Source organism: Cynocephalus volans, chromosome 10, assembly GCF_027409185.1.
Source record: "Cynocephalus volans isolate mCynVol1 chromosome 10, mCynVol1.pri, whole genome shotgun sequence".
Classification (NCBI taxonomy): domain Eukaryota; kingdom Metazoa; phylum Chordata; class Mammalia; order Dermoptera; family Cynocephalidae; genus Cynocephalus; species Cynocephalus volans.
Genome location: NC_084469.1, coordinates 45,134,900 through 45,162,736, shown reverse-complemented (window position 1 = coordinate 45,162,736; position 27,837 = coordinate 45,134,900). Strand labels below are relative to the sequence as shown.

The 27,837-nt window shown below is 42.0% G+C and overlaps 1 protein-coding gene across 2 annotated transcripts; it reads right to left on the bottom strand.

Annotated features, from left to right (window-relative positions):
* Window positions 1-31: 31 nt before the first annotated feature.
* ALDH3A2 (aldehyde dehydrogenase 3 family member A2) lies at window positions 32-27,200 on the bottom strand. Of its 2 annotated transcripts, XM_063112175.1 has the most exons (11): window positions 26,848-27,200; window positions 25,065-25,296; window positions 24,212-24,297; window positions 20,681-20,889; window positions 19,366-19,483; window positions 17,242-17,383; window positions 15,080-15,246; window positions 13,534-13,633; window positions 7,109-7,344; window positions 6,056-6,180; window positions 32-1,870 (listed from the first exon to the last, which is right to left on the bottom strand). In XM_063112175.1, exons 1-10 carry the CDS (start codon window positions 26,998-27,000, stop codon window positions 6,097-6,099), a joined length of 1,527 nt encoding a protein of 508 aa, XP_062968245.1. In that variant the 5' UTR covers window positions 27,001-27,200; the 3' UTR covers window positions 32-1,870; window positions 6,056-6,096. The 2 variants fall into 2 exon arrangements, with proteins under 2 accessions (XP_062968245.1, XP_062968246.1); XM_063112176.1 differs by lacking the exon at window positions 6,056-6,180 and having other exon boundaries at window positions 26,848-27,196.
* Between the last annotated feature and the right edge of the window lie 637 nt (window positions 27,201-27,837).

Sequence of the window (27,837 nt, the reverse complement as noted above, 5' to 3'; positions counted from 1 at the left end):
AATTTAAAATGAGAAGGCATGACAAAGAAAGTTGACAACTACCACCTTTAATAGATAAAAGCAAAAACAGATTTATAGTTGGAGAAAATTTATGATCAAAGGACTGTCTCCAGCAGGGCATATATGAGGTTCTACAGTAGGAATATTATTAAAATTTGTGCCAATTTTATAAAATATAATATATTCATTTTGGAGAATATATTAGCAGATGAAGCAATAATTTAGTTTAACTAGAAATTTTAATGTAAAATTTAATATACTAAATAAAAATCCCATATTGAAATTTTGTCTAACATTTTATTGATTGAAATATTACTAATTACTCTCATACTTAGAGCAACAGTTTAGGCAACTTTTTCCTAAACTAAGCTAGTGATTAATTCTTGATAACCTCATCCCATGATAAAGACATAATAATGAACAGCCTTAATGGAACAAATCATTAAACAAAATTGATTACACATTCTATCAAGTGAAGTGCATGCTCTCATTGACTGGGCTGAGCCTCTCTCCAAATCTGAGGAAGGGGAGCCCCTGCCACCAAGAGCTCAAGGTAAGCACAGGACGGCCCGGCAGGTAGTGCCACAATCCGCACAGGCTCCTCTTCTTTAGCACTTTCCCACTGGGCTCACAGACCTTCAAGTCCTGCCACATACAGCTCTGGTAAGAATAACTTCTCACTTGCTGAGATCCTCTTACCATCCTCCATCCCCTGCAGCCTCCATTCGACTGCGGTGACTTACAACGTTATTCTCCAAGCGATCCACATGCCTCTGCTCCATGAGCTTCTCAAGCCCCAAAGTCCTAATATCCAAGGCCTTTTCCGTGGGAGGAAATGGTTCCCCCACTTATTTAAGTTCTACAGGCTGAATTTACTCAGGGATTTCTCTGAACTTTAAAAAAGTGCAATTTACTTGCATTGTGCTACAGAAATAAGAAATGTAAAGATTTTTCCCTGAAGATCTAACTTGCAACTTTAGGATCCTGAGGAAGGATAAGTATTTTTATAAGTACTTTAATTACAGCATTTAAAAAATGACAGGTTTTTATAAGACGTAGAATTCCGTAACTCCAACACCATAAGAATGACAGATACTTGCATGAAATTGGCAACTATCTTCTGGGAAGCTCTAGGATTTGTGAGATGCTTTGAGTGGTATCAGTCACAAAAAGCATTTGTGGACAGCCACAACAGACTGTCACAAACCAAACATAACAGGATGGAGAATGGATGAGAAAGGATGAAGACCACTGGTCAGATGGCACATCTAACTAGAGGGCTGACTCCTGGAAGTCAAGCCCTCAGGTCTCAATAGATAAGGAGCAACTCCCCCGCCCCTGCCCTCCACCACGCACACAGTTTTCGTGCCCCAAACCTCAAAGAGAGTTGGGAAGATCTAACTTCACCTCTGGACTAGAGAGGACTGGTAGTAGCCCTGGGCAGTGTTGAGCTCTTGAAAGCTTCACAGAATGATGGCAGCAACAGGGACAGTAGTGGGGAGTCCCATGAACTGGAGTGAAGAAGTCACAAAGCAGGTTCTGAGGCTCCTTTACATGCCCAAGGAGTTTGGATTTAGCCTAACACATTTTCCTCCTCTAGCCCAAAGCTCTAAGACTTGGGTAAGCACAATCTAGAACGGGTTCTCTGAACATCCTTACCACTGGGGAATGTTGGGATTTGGTTGAAATGGCAAGTTTTATTAACGGCAGTGGCAATGATTTTTAGGTTTGATCATAGTTCATTCACATATTTTCTTACTGTTTTTGATAGAATTTAAAAAATTATTAGTTCTTTAACCATTTAACAGGGGAATAATTCAGTGGAGACAACCAAGAGGTTGAACAGGATCATTCTTCAGTAGTATCTAGCCTAGAGAGAAGAAAAAGGGATCCAGGTTACTCTGCTGCTTTAAAAACCCACCCACAACCAGCCTTGCAACATGAGCTCGGTACTGGAACTCTAACAAATACCTCCTGTCTTAAGAGACTCTAAAGCATTGTACAAAAAAGGCTGATACATCCCTAAGAAGCCTAATGTGATTTAAGCTGAAGATAAAGGATTATGCCGTTCCTCAAAAAACAACAACAACAAGACAGGTGGTGCAGGAGGCTGTATTCTGTCCAGTATCAACAAGATAATATCAGAGTGGAGACAGGAGTTGAAAATACTCATTTACTATCCTAGCACTGTAAGTAGGAAGCTGCGAAATTTGAAAACTGATACACAATCTTTGTTTCTAAAATTCAGAAGTAATAATGAGTTTAATCCAGACGTGCTGCTGCACCCTTGCAGTTGAAATGTCATGTTTAACTGTCGAAGGCCAATGACATTTATCAACTTTAACCTTTTATGTTTCTCAATCTTTTAAAACCCACACCCCTACAGTGCTTTCTGTAGATTATCAGCTTCATTGGAAGTTTACTTCATGTTCCTATGTTCCCAATCCATTCTAATTCTAGTAAGGCAAATTACTAAAACCAAATCCAAGCGTACAGCAAAATATGTAAACTCTTAAGTGCAGAAAAGCCATTTTGGAAAAATGTTTGCAATTACAATAAATAAAGATTCCTCAAGTAAATATACAGTATAGATTCAGAGTCACTTATTTAAAACGAAAGATTTGATTAAAAAAAAAAAAAGAGGATTAAAAACTCAGAGAGCAGAGAAACAGCAAAGAAGAAAAGAAAACCAAATCTTTACCTAGTCCCAGACCGAATCCAAAAACATATTAACAAATGCACCAGCTAATAGTAACAAGAACTGAGAGGGACAGCTGAAAATGGCCTGGGCAATCACTGAAGCCTGCTCCCTCACTGAACAGACGAGCAAGCTGAGGTCCAAGTCAGGGCTCAGCAAAGGCCTTGCCCGAAGTCATGCTTGAGTCAATAGCAGAGCCAGAAATCAAAGCCACATCTTCTCGTTCCCAGATAAAGGTATTTACACATTGCTGCTTCTCTAGGCCCTAACACAGAAATACCTGTCTGCTAAACCCTTCAGGGAACTCAGGCCTGCCTGGCACAGTGCCTCGCATCTGTGGGAGCCTTCTGGGGGATACGGCAACCCGGGGGGAGCACAGAATCAGCGTGGTCCTACATATTTGCCATGAGGCTGAAAAATTCTATCCTAATTAAGAAGGTGCATAGCAGGCTGAGGAACTGATGTCTTGGAAAAATAGCAAGATAATGACCCAAGACCCAAGAATGCCTTTGAACACATCTCCAGCCTCGGGAAGATGTAAAAGAGTAGAAAGCCCCTAAATTGCACACCATGCTTTCACTGACTATGTTTTCTACCAAGAATTCTGAAGTCAAACTTTAAAAAAAAAATCTAAACCAATCAAACAAAGCAACTCAGAGATTTTTAGAAGATTGTTCTCGAATTATGAAACAAAGAATTCAGTGTCTAAATGGTGACTGTAAGTCTGATATTAGTCAGCAGCACTTCCTCCAGGAGAGCTGAGTAGATGGGGAGGAGGAATGAAGTTCATGAGGCTATCCTTTTTCTAGAAATGATGTATGCTTCACCTACGCCCAGCTAAACCATTACCTCTGCACATTTCTCTTAGATTCTAACAGAGTTTGAATGTGTTGTCCCTGCCAAAACTCATATGGAAATCTGATCCCCAGTGTGACAGTGTTGGGAGCTGTTGGAGTCACAGGAGCAGATCCCTCATGAATGGATTAATGCTCTCCCTGTAGTGGGGGGAGTAATGAGTGAGTTTTCACTCTATTAGTTCCCACGAGAGCTGGTTGTTTAAAAGACCCTGGCACCTCCTCTCTCTCTCTTGCTTCCTCTTGCCACGTGATCTTGTACCCGCCGGCTGCCTGCTGCTTTCCACCATGAGTAGAAGCAGCCTGAGGCCCATGCCTCCCCTCTCTTTGCTCTCTCTGCTTCCCCCATCTTACAATGTGAGACCCCTGAGTCACTGTCACCACCACCAGATGGACTTTGGACTTCCCAGCCTCAGAATCTGTAAGCAATAAATTTCATTTTCTTCATAAATTACCCATTTCCAAGTATTTTGTTATTAGCAACAAAAATGGACTAAGACAGAAAATTGATACCAAGGAGTGGGATGTTGCTATACAGATATCTGAAAATATGGAAGCGGCTTTGGAACTGGGTAATAGGCAAAGGTTGGAGAAGTTTGGAGGACTTAGAAGAAGACAAAAAGATGAGAGAAAGTTTGGAACATTTTAGAGTTAAATGGTTAAATGGTTGTGAGCAGAATGTTAACAGAAATATGGACAGTAAAGGCCATGCTGATGATGAGATCTCAGATAGAAATGAGGAACTTATCGGGAATTGGACAAAAGATCAGGACCCTTGCTACACCATAGCAAGGAACTTGGCTGCATTGTGTCCATGCCCTTGGACTTTGTGGAAGGTGGAACTTAAGAGTTGTGAACCAGAATGTTTGGCAGAAGAAATTTCCAAGCAGCAAAGCATTAAGGAAGCTGCATGGTTACTTTTAAGAGCCTATACTGACTTATGGCAGAAAAGGCATGATGTAAAGCCAGAATTTAAAAGGAAAGCAGAGCATAAAGATTTCAAAAAATTGCAGTCTGGCCGTGTGGTAGAGAAGCACAGGGCAGGAGAAAAATGTAAGGGTGAAGCAGATAAACTGGTTGCTAAAGACGTTAGCTTGGCAGTGAGGCAGCCAGATGCTAATAGTCAAGACAATTGGAGAAAGACCCTGAAGGCATTTCAGAAGTCTGGAAGGGCGCCCCTCCCAACCCAGACCCAGAGGCCTAGAAAAACTGAGTTGTCCCGAAGAACAGACCTGGGGCGCAGCGGCCCTCAGGAACCTGCTTCCTGCATCCCAGCTGCTCTGGCTGGAGCAGCCCTGCCTCAAGCAGCCCCAAGTGTGGGTTCGTGCAGCAGCTCTGGAGAGTAGAAGCCTGAAACCTCAGTGGTGTCTAGCCTCCACCCAGATTTCAGAGGATGTATGGAAAAGCCTGGGTGCTCAGGCACAGACCTGCCGCAGTGGCGGAGCCACTGCAAAGGCCATCTACTAGAGCAATACAGAGCAGAAAAGTGGGGTCAGAGACTCCACAGAGAGCCCCGACTAGGGAAATGTCTAGTACCACCAAGATAGCAGGGCTGCTGCCAGGAGCCCAGGACTGTAAGGACACCAGCAACATGCAACGCAGGCCTGGAAAAGCTGCAGGCAGCAGGGCAGCAATGGGCTGCACCTGGCAGACCTGTGGGAATGAGGCTGCCCAAGGCTTTGGGGGCCCAGGATGCCCCATTGTGCCCAGGATGCAGGACTTGGAGTCAAAGAAGATTATTTTGGAGCTTTAAGACTTCATGTCTACCCTGCTAGGTTTCGGACTTGTTTGGGGCCTGTTTCTCCTTTCTTCTAGCCTATTCCTTCCCTTTGAAATGAGAATGTGTACCCAATGTCTGTTCCACCACTGTATCTTGGTAGTAGATAAATTTGCTTTTGATATTTACAGGTTCACAGCTGGGAGTATGGCCTTTGGTCTCAGATGAGACTTTGGACTTTCTGATCCCCAAAGTGACAGTGCTGGGAGCTGTTTTAGTCATGGTGGTGGATCCCTCATGAATGGATTGATGTTCTCCCTGAGTGGGAGGCAATGAGTGAGTTCTCACTCTTTCAGTTCCCAAGAGAGCTGGTTGTTTAAAAGACCCCGGCACCTCCTCTCTCTCTTGCTTCCTCTCGCCACATGATCTTGTACCCACTGGCTGCCTGCTGCTTTCCACCATGAGTAGAAGCAGCCTGAGGCCTGTGCCAGATGCAGCTGTCTCAGAATTATGAGCCAAATAAACTTCTTTTCTTCATAAATTACCCAGTCTCAGGTATTCTGTTATAGCAACAGAAAATGGACTAATACAGATTCCTAGCGACCCACCCTTTTAAAATTGTAGATAACACTCTGGTACTCTGGGCCAAGGTCCAATATGTCCAGAGTAGAGTAGGTTAAACATTCTTTTTTCATAACCCTCCAACTGTAGAAAAACAAACGACTATAGAAAACATACCCCAGTTTGGCCCATCTTACATATAGAAAGAAAACAAGGATCTCCTACCTCGCTCTTGAAAGACAGAGCTGGGTTTTGAAATCTGCTGTTCAGCACTGTTTACTGGACCAACGCAGACTGCGAACTACCAGAAAAATCAACAGGGCCTTTCTCCTCAGCACAGCTTGGTACTTCTGAGAAAACCCAAATGATTTCAAATGCAACCGGTATCTCTATTCCACCAACGCTGTGATACTGTAAGATGAGCCAACCCCCTGTCAAATCTTAAACACTATATAGATATAAACGCAGCTATTTCCATTACATGCACAATTCTTGCCTCTCTTCCAAGCCCATTCTTTGCTAGCGCTGTCAATATTTCCAAGGTATCTCCTCAGTTGGCTGGCTGAGGGCTCCAAGAACACAATCGTCTTTTTGCTTTCCATCTTAACTTCCACTGATTTCCTTCTGCATCCCAAAGATACACACAAGCTGCCTAGAGAAGGCAGCTATCATGGGGGTCTCTTTGCAAGCCCATCTCTATATCTAATCACCAAAGATAAGTCAACTAGGAGGAAAAACACTCAAGCCTAATAAAATATCCCTCACCAAAGTTGTTTCACCACCACCATCCACTACAGAATTCTCTCCTCCATTTCCATGGCATGCTGATTTCATGTGTGTTCAAGAACAAAACTGAAACAAACACCAACCCCAAAAGGATGAGAGGGTCAGACAACTCAGAGATCTGCAAGCAAGTTCTACCGTGTTTTAAACTCTTAGACCAGAGGTCGGCAAACTTTCTGTAATAATTTAGGCTTTGCAGGCCATTCAGTCTCTATTGCAACTGCCCCGCTCTGCCTTTACAGCAGGGAAGCAGCCACAGAGGACACGGAAGCAGGTGGGCGTGGCTGTGCTACAATCACCTCATTTACAAAATAGGCAGCTGGCCAGCAGGCTGTGGTTTGCCAACACTGTCTTAGACTCTAAAAGTTAATGCAGAATCTTGATAGAACTAATTTATAAAACTAAAGGAGGTGCTGAAAAAGGAGAAAAGAAATGCATCTGGCAGCCACTGGGGCAGGGCCTCAGACTAGCACTACACAAGGAATGAGGACTTACCTTGACAAGCACAGCTGCCACAATTCCCAGGAAAGTGAGCAACAGGAGACCTAGTTTTCCTTTGTTGAACCGTTTCAAGAGTAAAAACTTCCCCCAATCCACTTTTGACTGGCTGTTGGGAGGATATCTGAGTTTGTTAGCACCTTCTCTCTTTAAACTCTTTAATAAACAGGGACGTTGATGAGAAAAAGTATCGAAACTATGTTTTCCGTGATAGGTTCCCATCCCACTGGAACCTGAAATAAAGGGAACAGATAAAACAGGCTTCGCTGAAGATGACACAGGTTACTTCTCTGTCTAAACACTGACCTAGAAAACCCACATGCACTCCCTGCTGCCTGGGGTGCCCTCACTGAACTCCTCTGCCAGTGGAACGGTCTCTTTTCAGGAACTCCTTCCCAACATCTCCTGCAGAGTCCATCTCCCTGTCAAACAGGAAGCTTTCCAAGAGCAGGGCAAGGATTCACAGCTCTTCTAGGGTTGTGGCTCTCATTTATGCCACAGACTGTTCTAAGAGTTTAAACGCATTCTCTAAGATAATTCTACCACCACCCTACTGCATAAGGTATTATCAGCCCCATTTCCAGAGGAGGAAACGGAGCTCACAGGGTCAGTTAAGCTGCTCACGGTCTCCTGGGTGATTAAGTGGCAAAGCCAGAATGAGAACCTGGACGGGTCTGACTCTAAATGCTACATGTGCTCTTTCCCACCATTCCACGTGGCTTTATTTATCCACGGCTCCACTCAACCACTTGCTTCATCTAAGCCCCTAGAAAGTAAAGAAGATCAAGATGACAAGGTTATGCAGCTGGGTGATAATAAGCAAGAGTATTATCTGCCCTCTAAAAAGCCATGCTCTGTGACAGTTTTCATTTCTCTAATTCATTATGTACACAACAGACAGGTACAAAAGGGAAAAGTGTGTGCTGGGCAGAAAGAACAGCATGTGTACAGCACCGTGGTGTGAGGCACAGGTCAGTGGAGGCCAGGGGGTGGTTTACTGGGGCTGGGCTGCAGGAAGGGATCATTCAGGAAGCAGGCACAGTGTGAGAAGAGGCCCGAGGACAGAACCCCAAGAAACCCTGACAATGGGGGAAGGCAGAGGAAGAGAAGCCAGCCAAAGACATGAACAAGGTAGGGAAAACTGGGAAAAATAATGTATGAAAAGCTGAAGGAAGAAAAATTAGGTCAAAAAATACTTAAAAACAAAATGAAAATGAAAGATAAAGAATCAATATGGATCCAGGCCAGTGACAGAACCCAGCCTGATGCTTGGGGGGTCCTGGGAGACTGGGGCCAGGAAAGCACCACCCAGCCGCTGCCTACAACCAGATCATAGAAGATATTTATTAACTACACATATTTCTTTGAGTGTGTGACTTATTTGCTCATGTCCTTCACCAAATTCCAGCTTAGATTTTTCTAATTCATTTTTAAGAGTTCTCTTTGTAATAAGGATATTAATCTTTGTGTGTTTAAAATTTAAAAAAATAGAGAATAATGGTTACCAGAGGCTGGTAGGGGTGGGGGTGAGGCGGAAGATAAGGGACAAACCAATGGGGACAAACCTATGCTATCTACCCTAAGTGAATCATTGTGCAAGATACACACGCACTGAAACAATACCACACTGGACCCCACAAAATATAAATAAAATTGAAAAAAGAATCAATATGAAACTACAAAGTTCTATTGAAAGACATATGGAGTTATATAAATGAAGAGAGATAACACATTTCCATTAATACTTCACATTTTTCCCCCAGTTCTTTTCCTTTATTTTTATTTTACCATTAATGATTTTTTGTATTTCTGTGGTACCAGTTGTAATGTTTCCTTTTTCATTTCTGATTTGGGTCTTCTCTCTTTTTTTAGTTAGCCTAGCTAATGGCTTGTCTATTTTGTTTATCTTCTCAAAAAACAACTTTCTTTCATTAACCTTCTATATCAGTTCTGGGGTCTCTATTTCATTTAGTTCTACTTTAATCTTATTTTTCTTTCCATCTACTAATTTTGGGGGTGGATTATTCTTGTTTTCCTAATTCTTTGAGGTGTAGCTTTAGGTTGTTTATTTAAAATCTTTCTATTCTTTTGATATAAGCATTTATTATAGTAAACTTCTCTCTTAGTACCACTTTTGCAGTATTCCACAGGTTCTGGTATGATGTGTGTTTACTTTTGTTAGTTTCAAGAATTTTTTTTATTTCCTGTTTAATTTATTTTTGGATCCCATAGGTCATTCAGGAGCATGTTGTTTAATTTCCATGTATTTGTATAGCTTCCTCAGTTTCGCGTGTTATTGATTTCTAGTTTAATCTGTTGTGGTCTGAAATATACTTGAAATGACTTCATTTTTAAAAATTTATTCAGACTTGATTTGTGACCTAACACATGGTCTATCCTGGAGACTGTTCCATGTGCTGATGCGAAGAATGTATATTCTGTACTTGTTGGATGAAATGTTCTATAGATGTCAAGTTCAACTGGTCTGACGTGTAGTTTAAATTCTGATTCTCTGTTGATCTGTTGCCTAGATGATCTGTCCAGTGCTGACAGGGGGGTGTTCAGGTCCCCTACTATAATAATATTGTGGTGTATCTCTTTCTTTAGGACTAATAGTGTTTGTTTTATATGTCTGGTTGCTCCACTGTTGGGTATATACATTTCTGATTGTTATGTCTTCTTACTAGATAGATCCCTTTATCATTACATAGTAACATTGTCTCTTTTTATGGCTTTTGGTTTAAAGTCTATTTTATCAGATATAAGAATAGCTATGCCTGCTCATTTTTGGTTTGTGTGGCATATCTTTTTCCATCCCTTCACTATTGGTCTGTGTGTGTCTTTACTGAGTATAGACAGTATAAGGATAATTATTCCAAAAAATGATGCCAGCATAATTGGTTTAATCTTTGGGGAAAAAAATAAAGGAACTGCTTACATCGTGCAACATTCCAAAATAAACCCCATGATTAAATGTAAAAAAAAAAAAAAAAAATTAAAGGAAACGAGTACTTCAACAAATTCATGCAAAGATATGTATTATCTTTCAACTCTATTTTCCACCAACTTTCTGAAGTACCCTATTTATATAATGCTGAGTGAAGTAAGGAAGACTTTTCCAAACCTAATCTCAAATCAGAAACCATAAAAAAAGATCTCATAGGTTTGACTATATAAAAGTTTCAGATCATAGATTAAATTAAAAGACAAACTACAATCCAGAAAGAAACATTTGTTAAAGATATGACTGAAGATTAATTTTCTTACCTTTAAAAAGGCCACTTACATACCAATAAGGGAGAGGTGACTAAAGCAAAAATATCAAGTAAAGTACGTAAAGAGAACATTCATGAGAAAACTAACTAAAAAAGGTTCAACTTCACTAATAATCAAAGGAGTACAAATTAAAGTGAGACCCTTTTTTTGTCTAGCAATTTAGTAACAGAATAATCCAATACTGCGGATAAAAGGAAGAAGATACTCATATACTGTTCGAGGAACTATAAGATGGTACAAACTCTGCAAGGATACTTTGACAATGTACATCAAAAGCTTTAAAGATATGCATTTCTACCCAAAAACCTAAACTATATGCCCAAATATTAAAGTGTTTATGTCTTGAGGTTATTACATTTTTCCTTATAACTTTCTATAGTGTTGTTTGTTCAACTGTTTGCACTTTTTACCACCGAGTCATTATTGCTTTTAGAAGAAAAATTCATCTTGAGAAAAAAATGCCCTTTTAACACAGTAATTATACTTCTAGACCTTTTTCCTAAGGAAATAATCAGAGATTGCACAAAGACACATTACATAAGAAATAAAGTACCAAAAAATCTGAAATCATGAAAATTAATACTGGGAACTGGCTGTGTAAATGTGCCACCATTCACATGACGGAACAGTACACAGTTACTAAAACCATGACATGCAAGTATACTGATGGTAAAATTTCACACTACCTGTCACATACAGGATAGAAGAGAAAACATAATAGGATACCATTTTAAATAAAATATCCAGGTATCGGGAGGGGGGTAGGGAGAAGGGAGGGAGGTTTTGGTGATGGGGAGCATTAATCAGCTACAATGTATATCGACAAAATAAAATTAAAAAAAAAAAAAAAAAAAAAAAAAAACAGATCATGGGGAAACACTCAACAAAATCTATACTTCGAGAAACTCTGTAGGACAAATTTCTAGGTTACTTCTACAAATAAGTTGGGAGAGACAGACAGAGAGATGTAGAGTTTGAGAAGATAAAGAAAAGATGAAATGGAAAGTACAAAACTGACTAGATAATTGTTGGTTTTAGGAAATTATTAACAATTTTAGGTGTAGTAATGGTATTGTGATTACGTCTGTAAAATGAGCCTTTGTTGATATTTTTGGAAGAATTGGACAAAACTCAATATGGATAATTTATAAATATTAGTGTTAAATTTCCTAAATGGGGCCATGGAAGTGTGGCTGTTGGAGTGTAGAGAACGCCTTTGTCTTAGGAGATAGACGCTGAGGTGCTGAGGGTGAAGCGTCCTGACATGTGTAACTTACCTTCAGACGGTTCAGAAAAATGACATGTATCTGCATGTTTTAATTTTTTAATGAGATTTGGGAGGAAATATTCCTATCTTTAGAGATAAATAATAAAATGCTTTCAAATAAAATAGTATGATTTGCTTCAAAATAAAAAAAAAAAAATAAAAAAAAAAAAAAATAAAAAATAAAAAAAAAAAAAATATCCAGGTATCTACGTATATGTGTGCACACAGGGGTAAGACATATTAGGGTACTTCAAAAAGTTCATGGAAAGATTAGTATTATCTTTTAATTCTATTTTTCCACAAACTTTCTGAAGTGTCCTCATACACCAGTTATCTTTACATTGGTGGGGTTACAGGTAATTTAAATATTTATTCTTTAGGCTTTTCTATCTTTTCCAAGTTTTCTTAAATTAAAAAGCTGGTATTCCTTTTGCATTGGGGTCGGGGGGAAGGAATGGTTTGTTTTGTTCTGAAAAAGAGGGTATGGTTAATGATGCCAAATGCTACCTAATCAAGTAGGACAGAGACTGAACCCACATCACTTAGATCTGCAATTAGGGGGCACTGGTGATGTCTCAGGGAAGAATTACAGAGTCATTTGCTGCAGTAGCACAGTGGAGCCAGGATCCTGTGGAGTGAGCTGAGGAACTAGAGACAATGGTGTCTAAGCTAATCTTTTAAGAATTTGGGCTGTAAATCTATAGTTACTCCAGCCACAATACCAGGAGCCATCTTCTCTCGCATTCACACCCTGCCCCAATATCCACTCCATCAGCAAATCCTGCTGCTTTACCCCAAAACATCCCTTCTCTTCCCACTATCTTCTCGGCCACCACCCTAAGCCACCAAAGTCTGCAATCTGTGTCTGACAATATCCGCCAACTCGGCTTCTTCGGACCTGCCCCTCACATATGCCAGGCACTGTGCTGGGTACTAGCAGTACTTCTGTATCCTAGAAGGGACCCGTGGCAATCATGGGCAGCAGACCAGGGTTCCTTGGCCACGGGACAAGGTTTCCCTAACCAGGAACGGGTGGTACTGACAAACAGATTGGCCATTCCATCCATGGAATAATTTATTTACGCTATAAATATTACGAGGGGAGAAGATAAAGCAGTGGTTTTTAAGACAGTTGTTTTTATAGTTTGCTTTTTTTTTAAATGAGAATTTTAACACATTGGTTATTTTGTAATATGTCTATTACATGGTAGAGATGTCTACCACCTAGGTTCCAAAGGAGAAATAAAAAGCTGCATCAATCATCTGAGGCATGGGAGAAGGAGGCAGGTCATATGAATTTCTTCCTGCCCATCCTCTCTAGTACATGGGGACTCTCCCTATACTCAAACCACAAAACAAGGAGAGGTCGCTCCTCCCAACAGAAGGCTGGGGAACCAATGCAGGTAAGAACTGATTACCCCTTAATGTTACCTTGAGTAGAAAACAAAGAGACATTAGACATCCCTTCTGACTGCTGTCTGTTCCCTGACTTCTGAATCTTTTCAACACTACCTTGTTTTTAAAAGAGAGAGAGAGAGAAGTCTTACTAATTTTGAGATCTGATTCTTGGCTCCAAAATCTCCTAAATCTGGGAGAAGGACAAGAAAAAGTAAGCCAATGGAGTGAACAAAGCAATTGCAGCTGTGGTCAGTGCTACTGAGAACAGAAAGAGGATGACAGGACAGAGATTCACTCTGCGTTGGAGGTGAAGTGGAAAAACCACTTTCAACTGGGTGGCTGGGGAAGGCTTCTCTCAGGAGAGAACAATCATGCAGGAACCTGCAGAATATGCCAGCTATTTCCACAGCCTACACAAATGACTTGTGAAATGGCAGTGCTTTTGAAACAGCTACCATGAGCACAAGATAGCAATACTCACCCACTCCTCCAAAGGGCAAAGAACTGAGCATGAAGTGCATGATGACGTCATTGCCTGTGACACCACCACTGGATGTCGCATCAATCATCCATCTGATGAGCTATGGAGCAGACCAAAGGTGTCCAGGTTAGTAGCACTCGTACCCCTGTAGGGCCGTGTGCTCTAGGGACACATATCCAGGCTCTGTCAGCAGAGGAGCTGAACTGCGGTTAACTTAAGCAAACGTGTAACTAACTTCTCAGACACACATACAGCACATCAAGGGAGGCGGTCCTGAACCCCGGGCCTGTGCACTCACTTCCTGCCTAAAGTTGGACTCCCCCAAACAGCAACAAGAGGCTCTTTATAGGGGACAGTTCAGATGATATTCCAGTTTTTAAAAATTGTTATTTCTTGATCTCTGCTCTAAATTATAGCATATGATTAATAGATGTTATTTAGTCTTTATTAAATACAAAAAATATTTAAGATTTTAGATTTTGCATACACTTTTGAAGAAATAAATGGTTGGGTGGCCTAAGACCCAAAAAGGCACAATGACACCTGACTTGTAAATGTCATTTCACTTGGGTGCCAACAAGCCCTTCAGAGTTCTTCATGGAGAATATCAAGTCTGACTGTAGTGGCTTCAGGAGACCCACGGCTGTGAAGTTCTCCCCAGCAAGCGGCACCCTGGCCAGCAGATGTTAGGCTTCAGGGTTCCCACCCACCACATTATCTATGGTCATTTTAAATGTCAGACCACCACTGCTCTGTTAAGAACCTAGTCTTTATTGAGCCCCACATATGTGGTCTCACTTCAAGTATCTGTAGCTGTCTGTATCTCAATAGCATCGCAAGCTCCAGAAGTTACCATTGGAAGCTCTCCAGAATACATTTCGCTTATGAACTCCTTAGAACTGGACTCGTCCCATCTCCCACTTCTAGTTTTCTTGTTTCTTCAGAGAGCTCCTGAACCCACTTGCCCACCTTGAGGCCACTGTCCCTTAGCAGCAGCCAGTCACTCAGCAACACAAATGAGTGAACCACGCAGAAAGTGCCTGAGCTGCTCAACTGGGTGATACGGTTCCACCACTCTAACAATAAAGTAATGTAATTTAAGAAATTAAAATCCAAGCTATCACAACTGTTTACATAACAGTTTCAGAGGCCTCAGTCCTACACAGCCCCATCTTAGTGGCTGTGAATGCCATTTTGGTCACAGGGACAGGCTCTTACACAGCAATGCCCTGTGGATTACCATCAGAAAAGCATCTAATGTGGGTTCATATAAGTCTTCTAATTATACAGGAGGTGTTTGTGAGTCAAAAACCTTGTGACACTCACCCCTGAAGTTTCAAATTTAACTCCAGGGAGTAGGGAAAGGGATGAAGTGATAACCCCGGGGCCTCATTACCTTGATAACCCCAAGACAGCAATCTATGAATACAACTTTACTTGGTGGACTCTGATTTGATACAAAATAAACCATCGTTTGTCTTACAGCAAAGAAGGAACATGACTTATAAGTCACTTACGATAGTGAGCTGTTCTCTATAAAGCATACCTTATTGTTATGAGAAAATACATAGAGGGCCAAGGGCTTTTCACGTTCGTTTATGAAATTTATGGCTTCATCTGCATTTTTCACCGGCACTATTGGAAGAATTGGTCCAAAAATTTCTTCTTGCATTACCTTGGTTTCAGGGTCAACATCAGTAAGTACTGTTGGGGCTGAAAGAAAATGAACAGAATGAAAGTGACAATGATAAAGTAGAAGACAAAAATGCAAAACTCTCCTTGTACCTCTGTTTCACTGGGTCACCTACCCATCCCTTTCCCTCTCCCACACAAGTCATATCTACTGAAAAAAAAGTCATCAGAAAGTGGATGAACAGTGCAAATAGTCAATGTCTTCAAAGCATGTGCATCAGGGGATCCTTGTGCAAACCAAAAGAAAGACGCACACTTGAATATATCTTATTCACACTTAACGCTGTTCACTGTCATACGCGCATTTCACTGGAAGTTACATTTACATCTCTCTGTGGACAGGTCTTTCTGACAGCATAGATGGCTCCTCTGTGAATCAAATCAACACTATTTCTTCTTAATTCAAGTGCTTTCCTGCATGTTATTATCTCACTGCCCATTATTACAACTCTGTGAGACAGATTTCAAGATTCTTTAACCCTTCGTTGAGTGGTCCATCTACCATGGGGAAGGAGCACAAGAAAGAAAGATGAAACGGATGTGGAAGAAACTGTGTAGAGCGTTCCTGCGTCCACGCCAGTGTAAGTCACCAGTTGGCAGGACTCAAAAAAGACCATGTAAAAAAGACCAATCTTTTAGATTGTCAGCTAAAAGAGAAGATACCTGACAATAACAAGTTGGATCTTCTTTACCTTAGTTTCACCAAGGTTATCTTGGCAACATGGCTGAGGACAGCTCTTTGCAGCACCACTTCAGAGATATATATGCTGCTGCCCCAAACCCACTACACATGTCTCCCCTGGGTCAGAGAACTGACTTGGTTGTGGGGTCCACCCTCCTCTACGTAGTCATGTGCTCAGGTAAGGTGACCCTAGCTCCAGGTTAGGTGAAAATCCTAATGAGTATTACCTAATCATGATAGCCATTGTTTCGCCTATAAGTGGACATGGTTGACATGCTGAGGATGCAAGAATAGAAAGATGAAAGAATTGGGGGTTTTTGATGGTACTACTAGGCCACTAAATTATCCAGCCCGGGAGAACCTCAGGACTGCTCATTAAAAGAGAATAAACTTCTCCTTATTATTTAAATCTTTTAAGCTCTTTTTTTTTAAAGCCAAGGTCTCACTATATTGCCCTGGCTGGAGTGCAGTGGCTATGTACAAATGCAATCTCACTAGTAATCACCATGGGAGTTCTGACCTATTCCATTTCCAACCTGGGCCAGTTCACCCCTCCTTAAGTAAAGCTGGTGGTCTCCTGTCCCAGGAGGTCACTATACTGATGCCCAACTTAGTGCCAACACACGATTGGCACAGTACACTATAGTCCAGATCTCCTGGACTCAAGCAATCCTCCTGCCTCAGCCTCCTGAGTACCTGGGACTACAGACACACACTACAGGTCCAGCAAGTTTTGTTTTTTTAAAGTTGGATTTTCTGGTGACTTGCAGCATTATATCGGGTAAGAGGGGATGAATTAAGCTATTTGGGGCAGCTTCTTTGCCAACCAAAAGTGTAATTCTTCTGTAGCCTTATATGTTATTTTAGAAAAATGTGTTTAAAATTCAAAGTAATACATATTCAAGGCAAAATATAAAAAATTACAAAGAAGGTAAACAAGTTTCAAGCATGATAGGTCAAAACATTGTTTCTGGAACAGTACTGTCACTGGCTACCTGTGGAGCTACAGCAAAGCTACTTCCTTCTTTGCGCTGTTTTCCCAGCCATAAACTGGAGACAATTACATAAAGTTCTGTTCTGCTTCCCAGGGTTATTAGGAAGAAAAAATAACTAGATAATGTATGTATAAACATGTAAAATCAGGACAACAGACAGTATTAAATTTGTATACGTACACACATTTTTAAATAGTTTATAACAAAACCAGTATACCAGAAAGCAGTATTTAATAATTTAGTAAATACTATATATTTAACAATTTAGTGTCAATAAGTAATATCAGCAAAAGCTGCCAAACTGCCATCTTCCCACAGGAAAAGGTGAATTTCCATTACCTATGTAGCGTGTGGCCTCATCCATCTCCCCACCGAAAGCTATCTTTTGTCCTTCAAGCAAACTTAGTATCCTCTTAAAATGACGAAGATTGATGATCCTTTCATAATCAGGAGACTCTTTTATGTTTTCCCCATAAAATTCCTATTTAAAAAATAGGAGTATTTAATTATCACAAAAACCCATATTTTAATTTCTTTAATAAGTATAAAATCCACATGTGCCCAAATATCTATCTGGTTTTATATCCTCACAGAATCTAATACCTCGCATCCCCAGTACTTGAATGGTAGTATCGGGGTAGTAAGTTCTAGCTTTTTGTCAGATCAAGGACAAGAAAATAAAGTGTACACACACAGAGATCTACCATTTTCCATAGTTCCAGGGGGTTCCTACAGATCTCCTGCAGTCTACCCATGGGCCCTCCAGGGGTTGAATGTGGGAGCAGGTGTAAGGGAAGGAGTCTTGCTCTGTATCAGGGTTGCCCATTCATGCACACACAGGTTGTAGTTGCTCTCTTCCTGCAATAAGTTGTGTAGTTGCTGCAGAGACCCTATGGTTTGCAAAGCCTAAATTATTCACCATCTCACCCTATACTGATAAAGTTTGCTGACCTTTGCTCTATTTTGTTGTTTCATACCTTCTCTGGACTAATATTTCCACCAATCACAGATGATAGCAAAACCACTCAAAGTATCAAAGTACAGCTTTGGTAAATTACCAAAGTAAAAGAACCTCAATAATCATACAATCAATATTTATAATGTAAAACGAACACAAAACTACTCAATTGCTACATCGCTTCAAAGTCTGTGAGAGCGCTCAATTTAATCTCAAATCAAAATGAACACTGTTCACCCAAGAGCAATTCTCAAGTCTGGGTGGTAGAAATCACCCAGACAGCTTGGACCTGAAACGCATGGTCCAGGTCCCAACTCTTGCAGCTACCAACCGTAGTTTCCAATGCTGACTCCACCACAGAATCACCTGGGAGCCCAGACCAACTGAATCAAAATCTCTAGAGAGCTAAGAACTAGAAACTTGTCTTTAAATGGCTCCCTAGTGAATCTAACATGTAGCTAAGTCGACAACCACTGTGTTAGAGTATAAACGTCTCAAAGGAAGGCAGAGGGGCCCTTAATTCTTTGAAACTCAATTCATCAACATACTCAACTAGTAAGCACTTCTCTAATTTCCAAGTATTTTCAATCTCACAGGTGACATTAGCCACCATCCCCATCCCACAGTCCCTGAATCTGGCCAATTCTTTGCTTATGTTCTCCTTGTCTGGATCCGTCTGCAGTCCCACCACTAATGTCCCATTTCCACATCAAGACCGTAGCACCTCATTCCCAGTTACTCTGCCTGGAACACAAGGTGAACTCTCTCTCTAAACTTCCTGGTACACAATTTTCATTCCCTGATCATGCACGTTACTCTTTGATGTTCTTGATCCTTCCTTCTTGGGCTCAATTAACATTTGTTGAGTGAACAATGATTGTTCCAATAATTTTTTTCATCCAGAGGGCTTAGTGATCCCCTCCCACCACTGGACTCAGTCACACTGGTTATCCCATTCCTTCTTCCAATCTAAATCCTACATTTCCTTTAAGTCTCAGCTTAGGACACTACCATGCAGCCTTCCTTAGTCTCCTCACTGCAGATCTTTACTTGAAACACTCTGAAAGATTGATGACCATATAAAACACACACTATAAGTAGGTATTTAATTAACTCACTCCTCCAAACTACTGGCCTTCCCAGGCCCTCTACATACACAAGAACTGATAATCTTAATCAGCAATGGCCAAAGGGTCTCCAATTATACTTCAATTCAAACTGGCAACATTCTCTCAAAACCACATTTTTTTTTTTAAGTATTAGGCCACAACTAATCACCAACAAATCAACTAGACAGTTAAGTGGATTTAACACCAACCTAACCTTGTTCCCAGCAGATGTTATTGATGCACAGCACATTTTTAATTAACCAATAAGTTAATTCAGTCACATATGCTATTGGAATTTTACTGAGGGGAGGAGAGAACAGGGATGCTTCCTGCAAATAGTTAAACTGACTACTTATCTTATTGAAATCAATGGAAACAGATGTGTTGAACACAAACCTTCAAGGTTTCCTTAATCTTCTGCACGATTTGGTCCTGCAGGGATGCTTCACAGAGAATGTAGTCAGGAGCAATGCAGGTTTGACCACAATTCATATACTTCCCCCAGGTTATGCGTCTGAGGGGAAAAAACCCAGAAAAGCTATATAACTCTGTCAAATATTCATTTGTTATATACTTTTGTGTGGTTTGAATGTTTTGCAATGAGAATGGAGTCATATATTCACTTGGTAATCTTTATAAAAAATAAAAAACTCATCTCTAAATCAGTTGGTTGAAACTTAGAATGTATTTCCCAATGGAAGGAGAATATTCTAAGTAGCCGGAAAGTTCTCAAGCCAGCTCATGGGACACAGTACTTGGTAAGCAGTGAAGCCACTGCCTACTGCAGGAGAAAAGGAGAAACAGCCTCCCAACACCCTTTTCCCTCTCCCACTCCAGCCAAAATGACATCCAGGATGACAGGAGTTCAGTACAGACTCCACCTCTCCTGGTTGTGGCTTAGTTCCTGCTAGCAAGATGTTCAGGTATAAAGCAGGATGACAGCCAGCCTCTGAGACCACCCTCCTCTATGTGCAGCCCTTCCCCACTTTGGAAAACCCTTCCTCTGTATGAGCAGAAGCCCACAACCTCAACATTCACTAACTGAGGGTCTCCTGTTCTGCCAATTAGACTTCTACTTACGAAGCCAACCTGGAATGCTGACCTAACTCCCTACCTCCTCCTTTGCTCCCCATCTCTGAAGGCAGAAGAAAGCCACACCACCCAGAGCACAGAGTCAGTTCACTGTTTTGGCGCTTCCTGGTAGTAAAACCTGATTTAGCAGAGAGAACCTGAAACCTTTTATTTTCTAATTTCCAGATGGAAGATTCTATTCAAAGTAAAAAAGATGAGTAACACTGGCTTGGCAACAAAGGATCTCAGTTAAAAGATCAACATCATACCCTTTCAACTGGGAATTTAGATTTTATTAGGCACACACAATACTGTGAATTATCTACTTCCTGGATCACTGGCCAGCAGAACGTTAAAATTTCTTGCCAGATCTGTAATCTCGAAAACAGAAGAACTTTTTCAAAATTCCTAAGGACAACCACATGATGTCAGGGCTCATGGCTCAACATTTCTGACAGTGGCACCACGAGACAGTTTGTGAAAGAAATCTGTTACTCAAGAGGACATCAACCACCAAAGCTTAATGATATATCTTGGAGCCATAAGGCATAAGGATCAAGTGAGGAGGATAACACCAGCCTATTAGAAAAAGCTTCCACTGTGTTGTGAAAACCTCAGAAAACCAGACAGCCAGTCTCACCTGCAAACAATGTCGAGATCACAATCTTTATCAATGTAGCAAGGACTTTTCCCTCCCAGTTCAAGAGTCACAGGGGTCAGATGCTTGGCAGCAGCTTCCATGACGATTTTTCCTACTGCAGTGCTTCCCGTATAGAAAATGTGGTCAAATCGCTGCTTTAGAAGCTCCGTGGTTTCCTCAACCCCACCATTAATAACAACATACATGGCCTCAAAAAAAGAGAAACATAAACTCTTGTCTAACATCAGCAAATTTCTTCAACATAAATATGTAACATTCAGTAAAACCAGAACAAAATCAAGACCAGTCCCTGCGAGGGCTGGAAGAGGAGCTGACCAACGCCAAGTGGAGAGCACAGAATCTGCTGGCACGCAAGAACCATCAACCCACATGGAACTGATCCAGCGAGTACGTTTTCTACATGAGCTCAACAACGAAAGCACAAAAGAGAGCAAATGGTTGGACCTGACCATTTGACCAGGGAAATGCGTGAGATGGGTCCCTGCTACGTGTCTTAATCTGAATGTTCTCTTTCCACACAACACAGAGCAGGGCTTAGCCGATGATAGAAACCGAGTCCATGTCTCCCGAATGAATGGTAAACAACGCAGCAGCTGAAAGGTCTCACTTTTCAAGTATATATATTGATTAAATCTGGGCTCTGCCACTCACTAGCTTATGTGACCTTAAGCAAGCTAATGAACATCTCTGAGACTCAGTTTCCTCATCAGTTATTGGGAAAATTCATACGCACTGTGCTATTAATAGCAGCTATTCTGGATGATATTGGCAGTGGGTTTGGCATATATGGCTTTAATTATGTTGAGATACTTTCCCTCTATACCTAACTTATAGAGGGTCTTTGTCATGAATGAGTGCTGAACTTTATCAAATGCTTTTTCAGCATCTATAGAGATGATCATATGGTCCCTGTGTTTGTTTATTAATATGGTGTATCACATTTATTGATTTGCGTATGTTGAACCAACCTTGCATCCCTGGGATGAATCCCACTTGATCGTGATGAATAATTTTTCGTATGTGTTGCTGTATTCTGTTTGCTAGTATTTTAGTGAGGATTTTTGCATCTATATTCATCAAGGATATCGGCCTGTAGTTTTCTTTTTTGGTTATATCTTTACCTGGTTTTGGTATCAGGATGATGTTTGCTTCATAGAATGAGTTTGGGAGATTTGCGTCCATTTCAATCTTTTGGAATAGTTTGTAAAGAATCGGTGTCAATTCCTCTTTGAATGTTTGGTAAAATTCTGCTGTGAATCCATCTGGTCCTGGGCTTTTCTTTGTTGGGAGCCTTCTGATAACAGCTTCAATCTCCTTTATTGTTATTGGTCTGTTCAAATTTTCTATGTCTTCACGGTTCAGTTTTGGGAGCTTGTGTGTGTCCAGAAATTTATCCATTTCCTCCAGATTTTCAAATTTGTTGGCGTATAGTTGTTTATAGTAGTCTCGAATGATTCCTTGTATTTCAGATGAATCAGTTGTAATATCGCCTTTTTCATTTCTAATTTTTGTTATTTGAGTCTTCTCTCTTCTTTTTTTTGTTAGCCATGCTAATGGTTTGTCTATTTTATTTATCTTTTCAAAAAACCAACTTTTTGATTCGTTGATCTTTTGAATTGTTTTTTGGTTTTCAATTTCATTCAGTTCTGCTCTGATCTTAATGATTTCTTTCCGTCTGCTAACTTTAGGTTTGTTCTTGTTTTTCTAATTCTTTAAGGGAAGTGTTAGGTTGTTCACTTGCCATCTTTCTATTCTTCTGAAGTGAGCATTTAATGCAATAAATTTTCCCCTCAATACTGCTTTTGCAGTATCCCACAGGTTTTGGTCTGATGTATCATTGTTTTCATTAGTTTCAATAAACTTTTTGATTTCCTGCTTGATTTCTTCTTGGACCCATATGTCATTAAGTAGAATGCTGTTTAATTTCCATGTGTTTGTATAGTTTCCAGAGTTTTGTTTGTTATTAATTTCTAGTTTTAATCCATTGTGGTCTGAGAAGATACATGGGATAATTCCAATTTTTTTGAATTTATTGAGACTTGATTTGTGACCTAATATGTGATCTATCCTGGAGCATGATCTATGTTCTGATGAGAAGAATGAATATTCTGAGGTTGTTGGGTGGAATGTTCTGTAGATATCTGCCAATAGCAGCTATTCTAAAAAACAGAACACCGTGGATGATAACAGCATGAAAAGTAACAACAGAGAACAGATGGCAAGGAAGGAAGGCAGAGGGAGATGTTTAAAAGATTCTGAGGTGCGAGTATAAAGTAAAAGCTGGCTTGTGGATCTCATGTTTCCACTTGATCTCCTGCTCTTTGAAAGGCCAATTACTTCTCATTCACTTCATAGTTTAACTTCCCAACATATGTTTCAATTTTTAACTTTTCTGTGGCTTCACCTACAGAGCGTATGTGATTGATCCCCAACACGCTAACTAAAGCAGGTAGGGCATTATCATCCTCCCCATCTGGACAGAGTTGGCTGTTGAAGAATATATCCGTGGTAAGGGGTAAAAGCAGGACCTTAAATCTCCATCTTCTGGTTGCAAATCCTACTTAATCCATGACATCTCACTATCTTCCATTTCATCCCTCTGAATTGAATAATCACAGCTATTAGAACAACATAGTTCTGTGGGCTGCCTTTAACAGTGATAAGACAACAAAGAGAACAGTATTATTCCAAGAGCCAGAGTTAGCCTCGAGGCCATTATAAATTAATATGCGCAATACAGGTAGGACATTTTAAAGTTGCCTTCTGATGAAAGCTAAAGAAATACTATTCCCTGCAGCAACTGCATGTAGAACTCAGTCTCAATTTCACAGTGGCACCATAAACTTCTTCCCTAGGAGGGCACCGGGAACCCCCAATTCAGACAGAGATGAACCACTCCACAGTGGAGATCATTTTCTTTACTCAGCTTCTGATACTCTGAAATGTCAGCACTATATTCCAGAGTGAGGGTTCACTCTCTGATTCAGGAGGCCACTTCTTTCTGTAGTTTTTATGCCACGAAAATGTCCTTTATAAAAGTGCTTTTATACAATCACACAAAATTATATTCTCTTAGAACAAAAAGAGATTGGCAGTAACAAAAACATGCTAGTATCCAGCACAATACTAGTTCCTCACTGAATAATTCCCTGAATGAATAAAGCTAAAATCATATGTTAGCTCAAACAAGGATTAATCCAAAATGCCAAATGGTAGAAGATAATCTGCACATAGCAGGGGTTCCTATGATGCCATGGGCCTAAATATTTGATATATTGTATAACCACAATACCTGGGTTATTCCATAGCGTATTTTAACTTTTCTCTTTTTTCTTTTGCTGGCTGGTACAGGGATTCGAATCCTTAATTTCTTTTATTAAGCCAATCATTGGAGGCTTAAGGAAACCGCAAACAGATCCCCAGCCAGCGATGACCGGCATTAGCAAGAAAACCAAACGCGTGTCTCCCACAATAAACAGATGTGCTGAAGATGAGTCAAGACATTCTTACCTGGTCTAAATACTGAGGAAGGAGCTTAGCCAAGGTCTGGGCTGTATTTTCACTTAGTTCAGAAGGCTTGACAATCACAGCATTTCCTAAACAAAATAAAAAGCAGAAAAGAACTGTCTAATACTTGAGTAACTTTAACAGCTACCAAAACAGTGTTCATGTGGGGAATACAGGCTGGTATTCCAATTATCTCTGCAGCTCTTAATTCTGCTCTCCTTATAATGAGTGTAAGAGCTTGTCTCACTTTCTCTTCCTGTTCATTTTCTCCTCAAATGCTCACTCCTTAGTTCTTATCATGTTTAGTTCATTGATAACAGGCTCCATCAGTCTTTCCTACTCCTCCAGCTGTCTGTCACTTTTCTCCCACTTCTGCCCTTGGATCTTCATTTCTGCCCTGAATTGTTGGGCAAACAGGCTATGTCAACAAAAAGCTGTAGATCTGGATCCTGCAAAGTGAGAAATTAATCTCTTGGCATTTGCTATACACCCACGCTAGCATTATTTCCATAGCCTTTACTTGAACAAAGAAACTGGTCAGACAGTTTCCAAGGCCAGAGCCAGCAACTGAAACTGCATTAGAATATGGATGCCTGACTCCAATCTTCTGAGCCTGTCGACTCAGATGCCTTTACACCCTCACAGGTTCATGCCCCAGCTGCTTCAAAAGGATAGTCATGCAAATCTCCTCAGCAGCCCATTTAAAAAATATATCTGATATTTATAAATTCTCAATACACTGCCGGTGTAAACCACCAAAGTAAATGTATTTCATTAGTCTCTATCCTTAATTTACAACCAGTATGACAGAATAAACCCCTCTAAAAAGGTATGAAGGCATAAGCTGGCATCAGACCTGCAGCGATGGCTCCTACCAGCGGCTGAATGGTTAGAACAAAGGGGTAGTTCCAAGCTCCAATAATCAGTACGACTCCAAGAGGCTCTGGCTGAATATAAGCCTCATCCAGCATGGTGAACAGATTCTTCTTAACTGGTTTAGCAGTAACCCATTCAGGAAGATTCTCCAGCATAAGATCAATTTCCCCCAGGACAGTAATGACTTCCTGACTGTACGCATTGAATTCACTCTGTTATAAAAAAAATCACAGTTAACCTTGCACAATGAGTAGGACAGCCTTGGTACTCCAATGTCAAAACCTCGGGCCAGGTACGCTTGCAGTGATCACAACTGGCGTCCTCAGACTAGCTGATTTGTTATCCAGATTCCTTTTGCACTCTCCACACCCTCAAACAAGGACTTCCTATTTCCCTCTCTAATGTATTCAGTGCCTCTGAATCCTTCTCTACTGATCCAAGCCCTTTAAAATCAGGCTTAAACATTACCTCTTCCAGGAAGATTTCCCTGATTAATAATGTCCTGCCCTGATCACACTTTATATACCAAAGCAATTATGCTTTTGACCTGTATTTTAATATTTCACCCTTAATACTGTTTTATAACTACACTCACATTTTATATATTTATATTCTGTTTTCCAACCAACTTTAAAACCCTCAAGGGCAGGGAACTTATTGTATTTCTTTAGTAATCCTATATACACATACACTCATGCAAACATGTGATGCTCATAGAATTAATAAATGATTCACTGACATTTTTGAAATCTTAATTACCCCATCTTGTTTATTTAATATGGCAGCTCCTCTCTGAGGAAACTTTCGTGTCATTACTATTACTACTACTATTACTCCTTGAAATAATCTTTGATTTGGGGTACATGCAGAAGGAAGAATCACAAACCCAGAGCAAGGCCTTGTTACGCCTGAAATGTAAATAAAAAGTAAAAATAAGATGACAGCAATATTACTAGAAAGTATAATGGAATATATGCATATCCTAAACACTACTTAAAACCTTGCTAATCAAAGCGTGCTTCCGTCCTTCCAGAAGAGGCAGCATGAGGCTGGCACGTTAGCACACTCTGTTAGAGCATGTTTATGACACCAAAGTCAAGGGTTCGGATCTCCCATACAGGCCAACCACCAAAAACAAATAACAAAAAGAGGCAGCATGGTATCACCTGGGACCTGGTGAGAAACCACCCCAGACTTACTGAACCATAACATGCATTTTAACAAGATCCCCAAGTGATTATCAGAGCACTAGAGTTTGAGGAGCACTGACTTAAAAGTACACATTATCATGAAGGAAAATTTAAGTGCAACAACAATATCCCCCAAAACCTCTGTCTACAAGAAAAACCATAAACAAAGTTAAGAGAAGAAAAAGACCCGGGGAAAAATACCTGCAGTCTGTCAAACTGACAAACTACTGAAATCCAGAACATGCAGAGTCCCTACAAACCATAAGGAAACGGACCTTGCATGCAACAGAAAAATGGGCAAGAACGTGAGAGGCAGCTCGCAGAAGAAGAACTGCAGAGGCCAGGAAACGCACGCACTTCTGCTGTGCCCGCCCACACCCACAACGGGGACCGGCTGTAAGCGAGGTCGGAGGATCGCAGAAAATCGCGGCCTCTGTACTGCCGGAGATAACACTCCCACTGTGCTCGCGTCATCAGAAACAAAGATGAGATAAAAGGGCAAAGACGCCGGCGGAATGCGGTCGCCAAGTGGGACTGCGGCGGCCTGAGCCCGTCCCCTGCCGCCGCGCGCACCTTGCACAGGTCGGCGGCGATGGCCGCCAGGATGTCCTTCTCGCGTTCCTGCACCATTCTCCGCAGGGCCTCGAGCTGCTGCAGCCGGAACCGCAGAGGTCGCGACCGGCCGGACCGGAACGCCTGGCGGACCCGCTGGACTTCGCGCTCCATGGCCTGGTCCGGGCGAGAAAGATGAGGCCGGCGAGGCACCGCGGCGCGGGGGCGTGGCGGGCCGGACGGATGCGGACGGGCGCGGGAGGACGCCGCCTCCTTCCCCTCGCCTCCCCTCTCCTCCCCTCGCTCCTGGTGAGCCCCCACCGCAGACCGCGCGCCTCGTCTCACTCGTCGGCCACCGTCTCGCCCCGCTGCGGCCTCCGCGCCGGCCAAGTCCAACTGCCCCACCGCGGCGCCGCAGGGCTGGGCTCGACCCCGAGCCTCGCGGCTATTGGCCCGCGCGGTCCACGTGACCCCTCGGGCCGGACGCCTGCCCCGCCCACCCCGCGGGCGCTGACCGCAGGCGAGCGTGTGGTGCGTCGCGTCTGCGGCCGCGCAGGCTTGGTGTGCGGAGGTGGCGGGGAGGCTGGCGGAGCTGCGGGGAGGAGCCCGGTGGGGCTCGAGAAAGGGCCGCGGAGTCCGGGAGAAGCGGGCGGAGGCGCGGGGGGGGGGGGGGGGGGCGTGCCGCTGACGAGAGTCGGGCGCCGGCAGGGAGCGCCCCGACACCGACGGAACGCGGCCCACGCAAGGGGGTGGTCTGCCGCCTCCATTTTGTGGCTCTTCAGACGGGGCCGCACGGACGGTGCCCGCCGGACGGCCTGGGGCCGGGCTCCCCTGTCTGTGGAGAGTGGGCGCCAGAGCTCGCGCCGCCTCGGGCTCCGGCCTCGCGCCTCGGGCTCTCCTGGACCGCGGGCAGCCGGCGCCGCGGCGGGTCGGGCTGCGCTGGTGCGCGCGGGCGGCGCCGGGGAGAGCCGGGCCTCGTCTGTAGCGACGCTCGCACGGTGGGCATGGGCA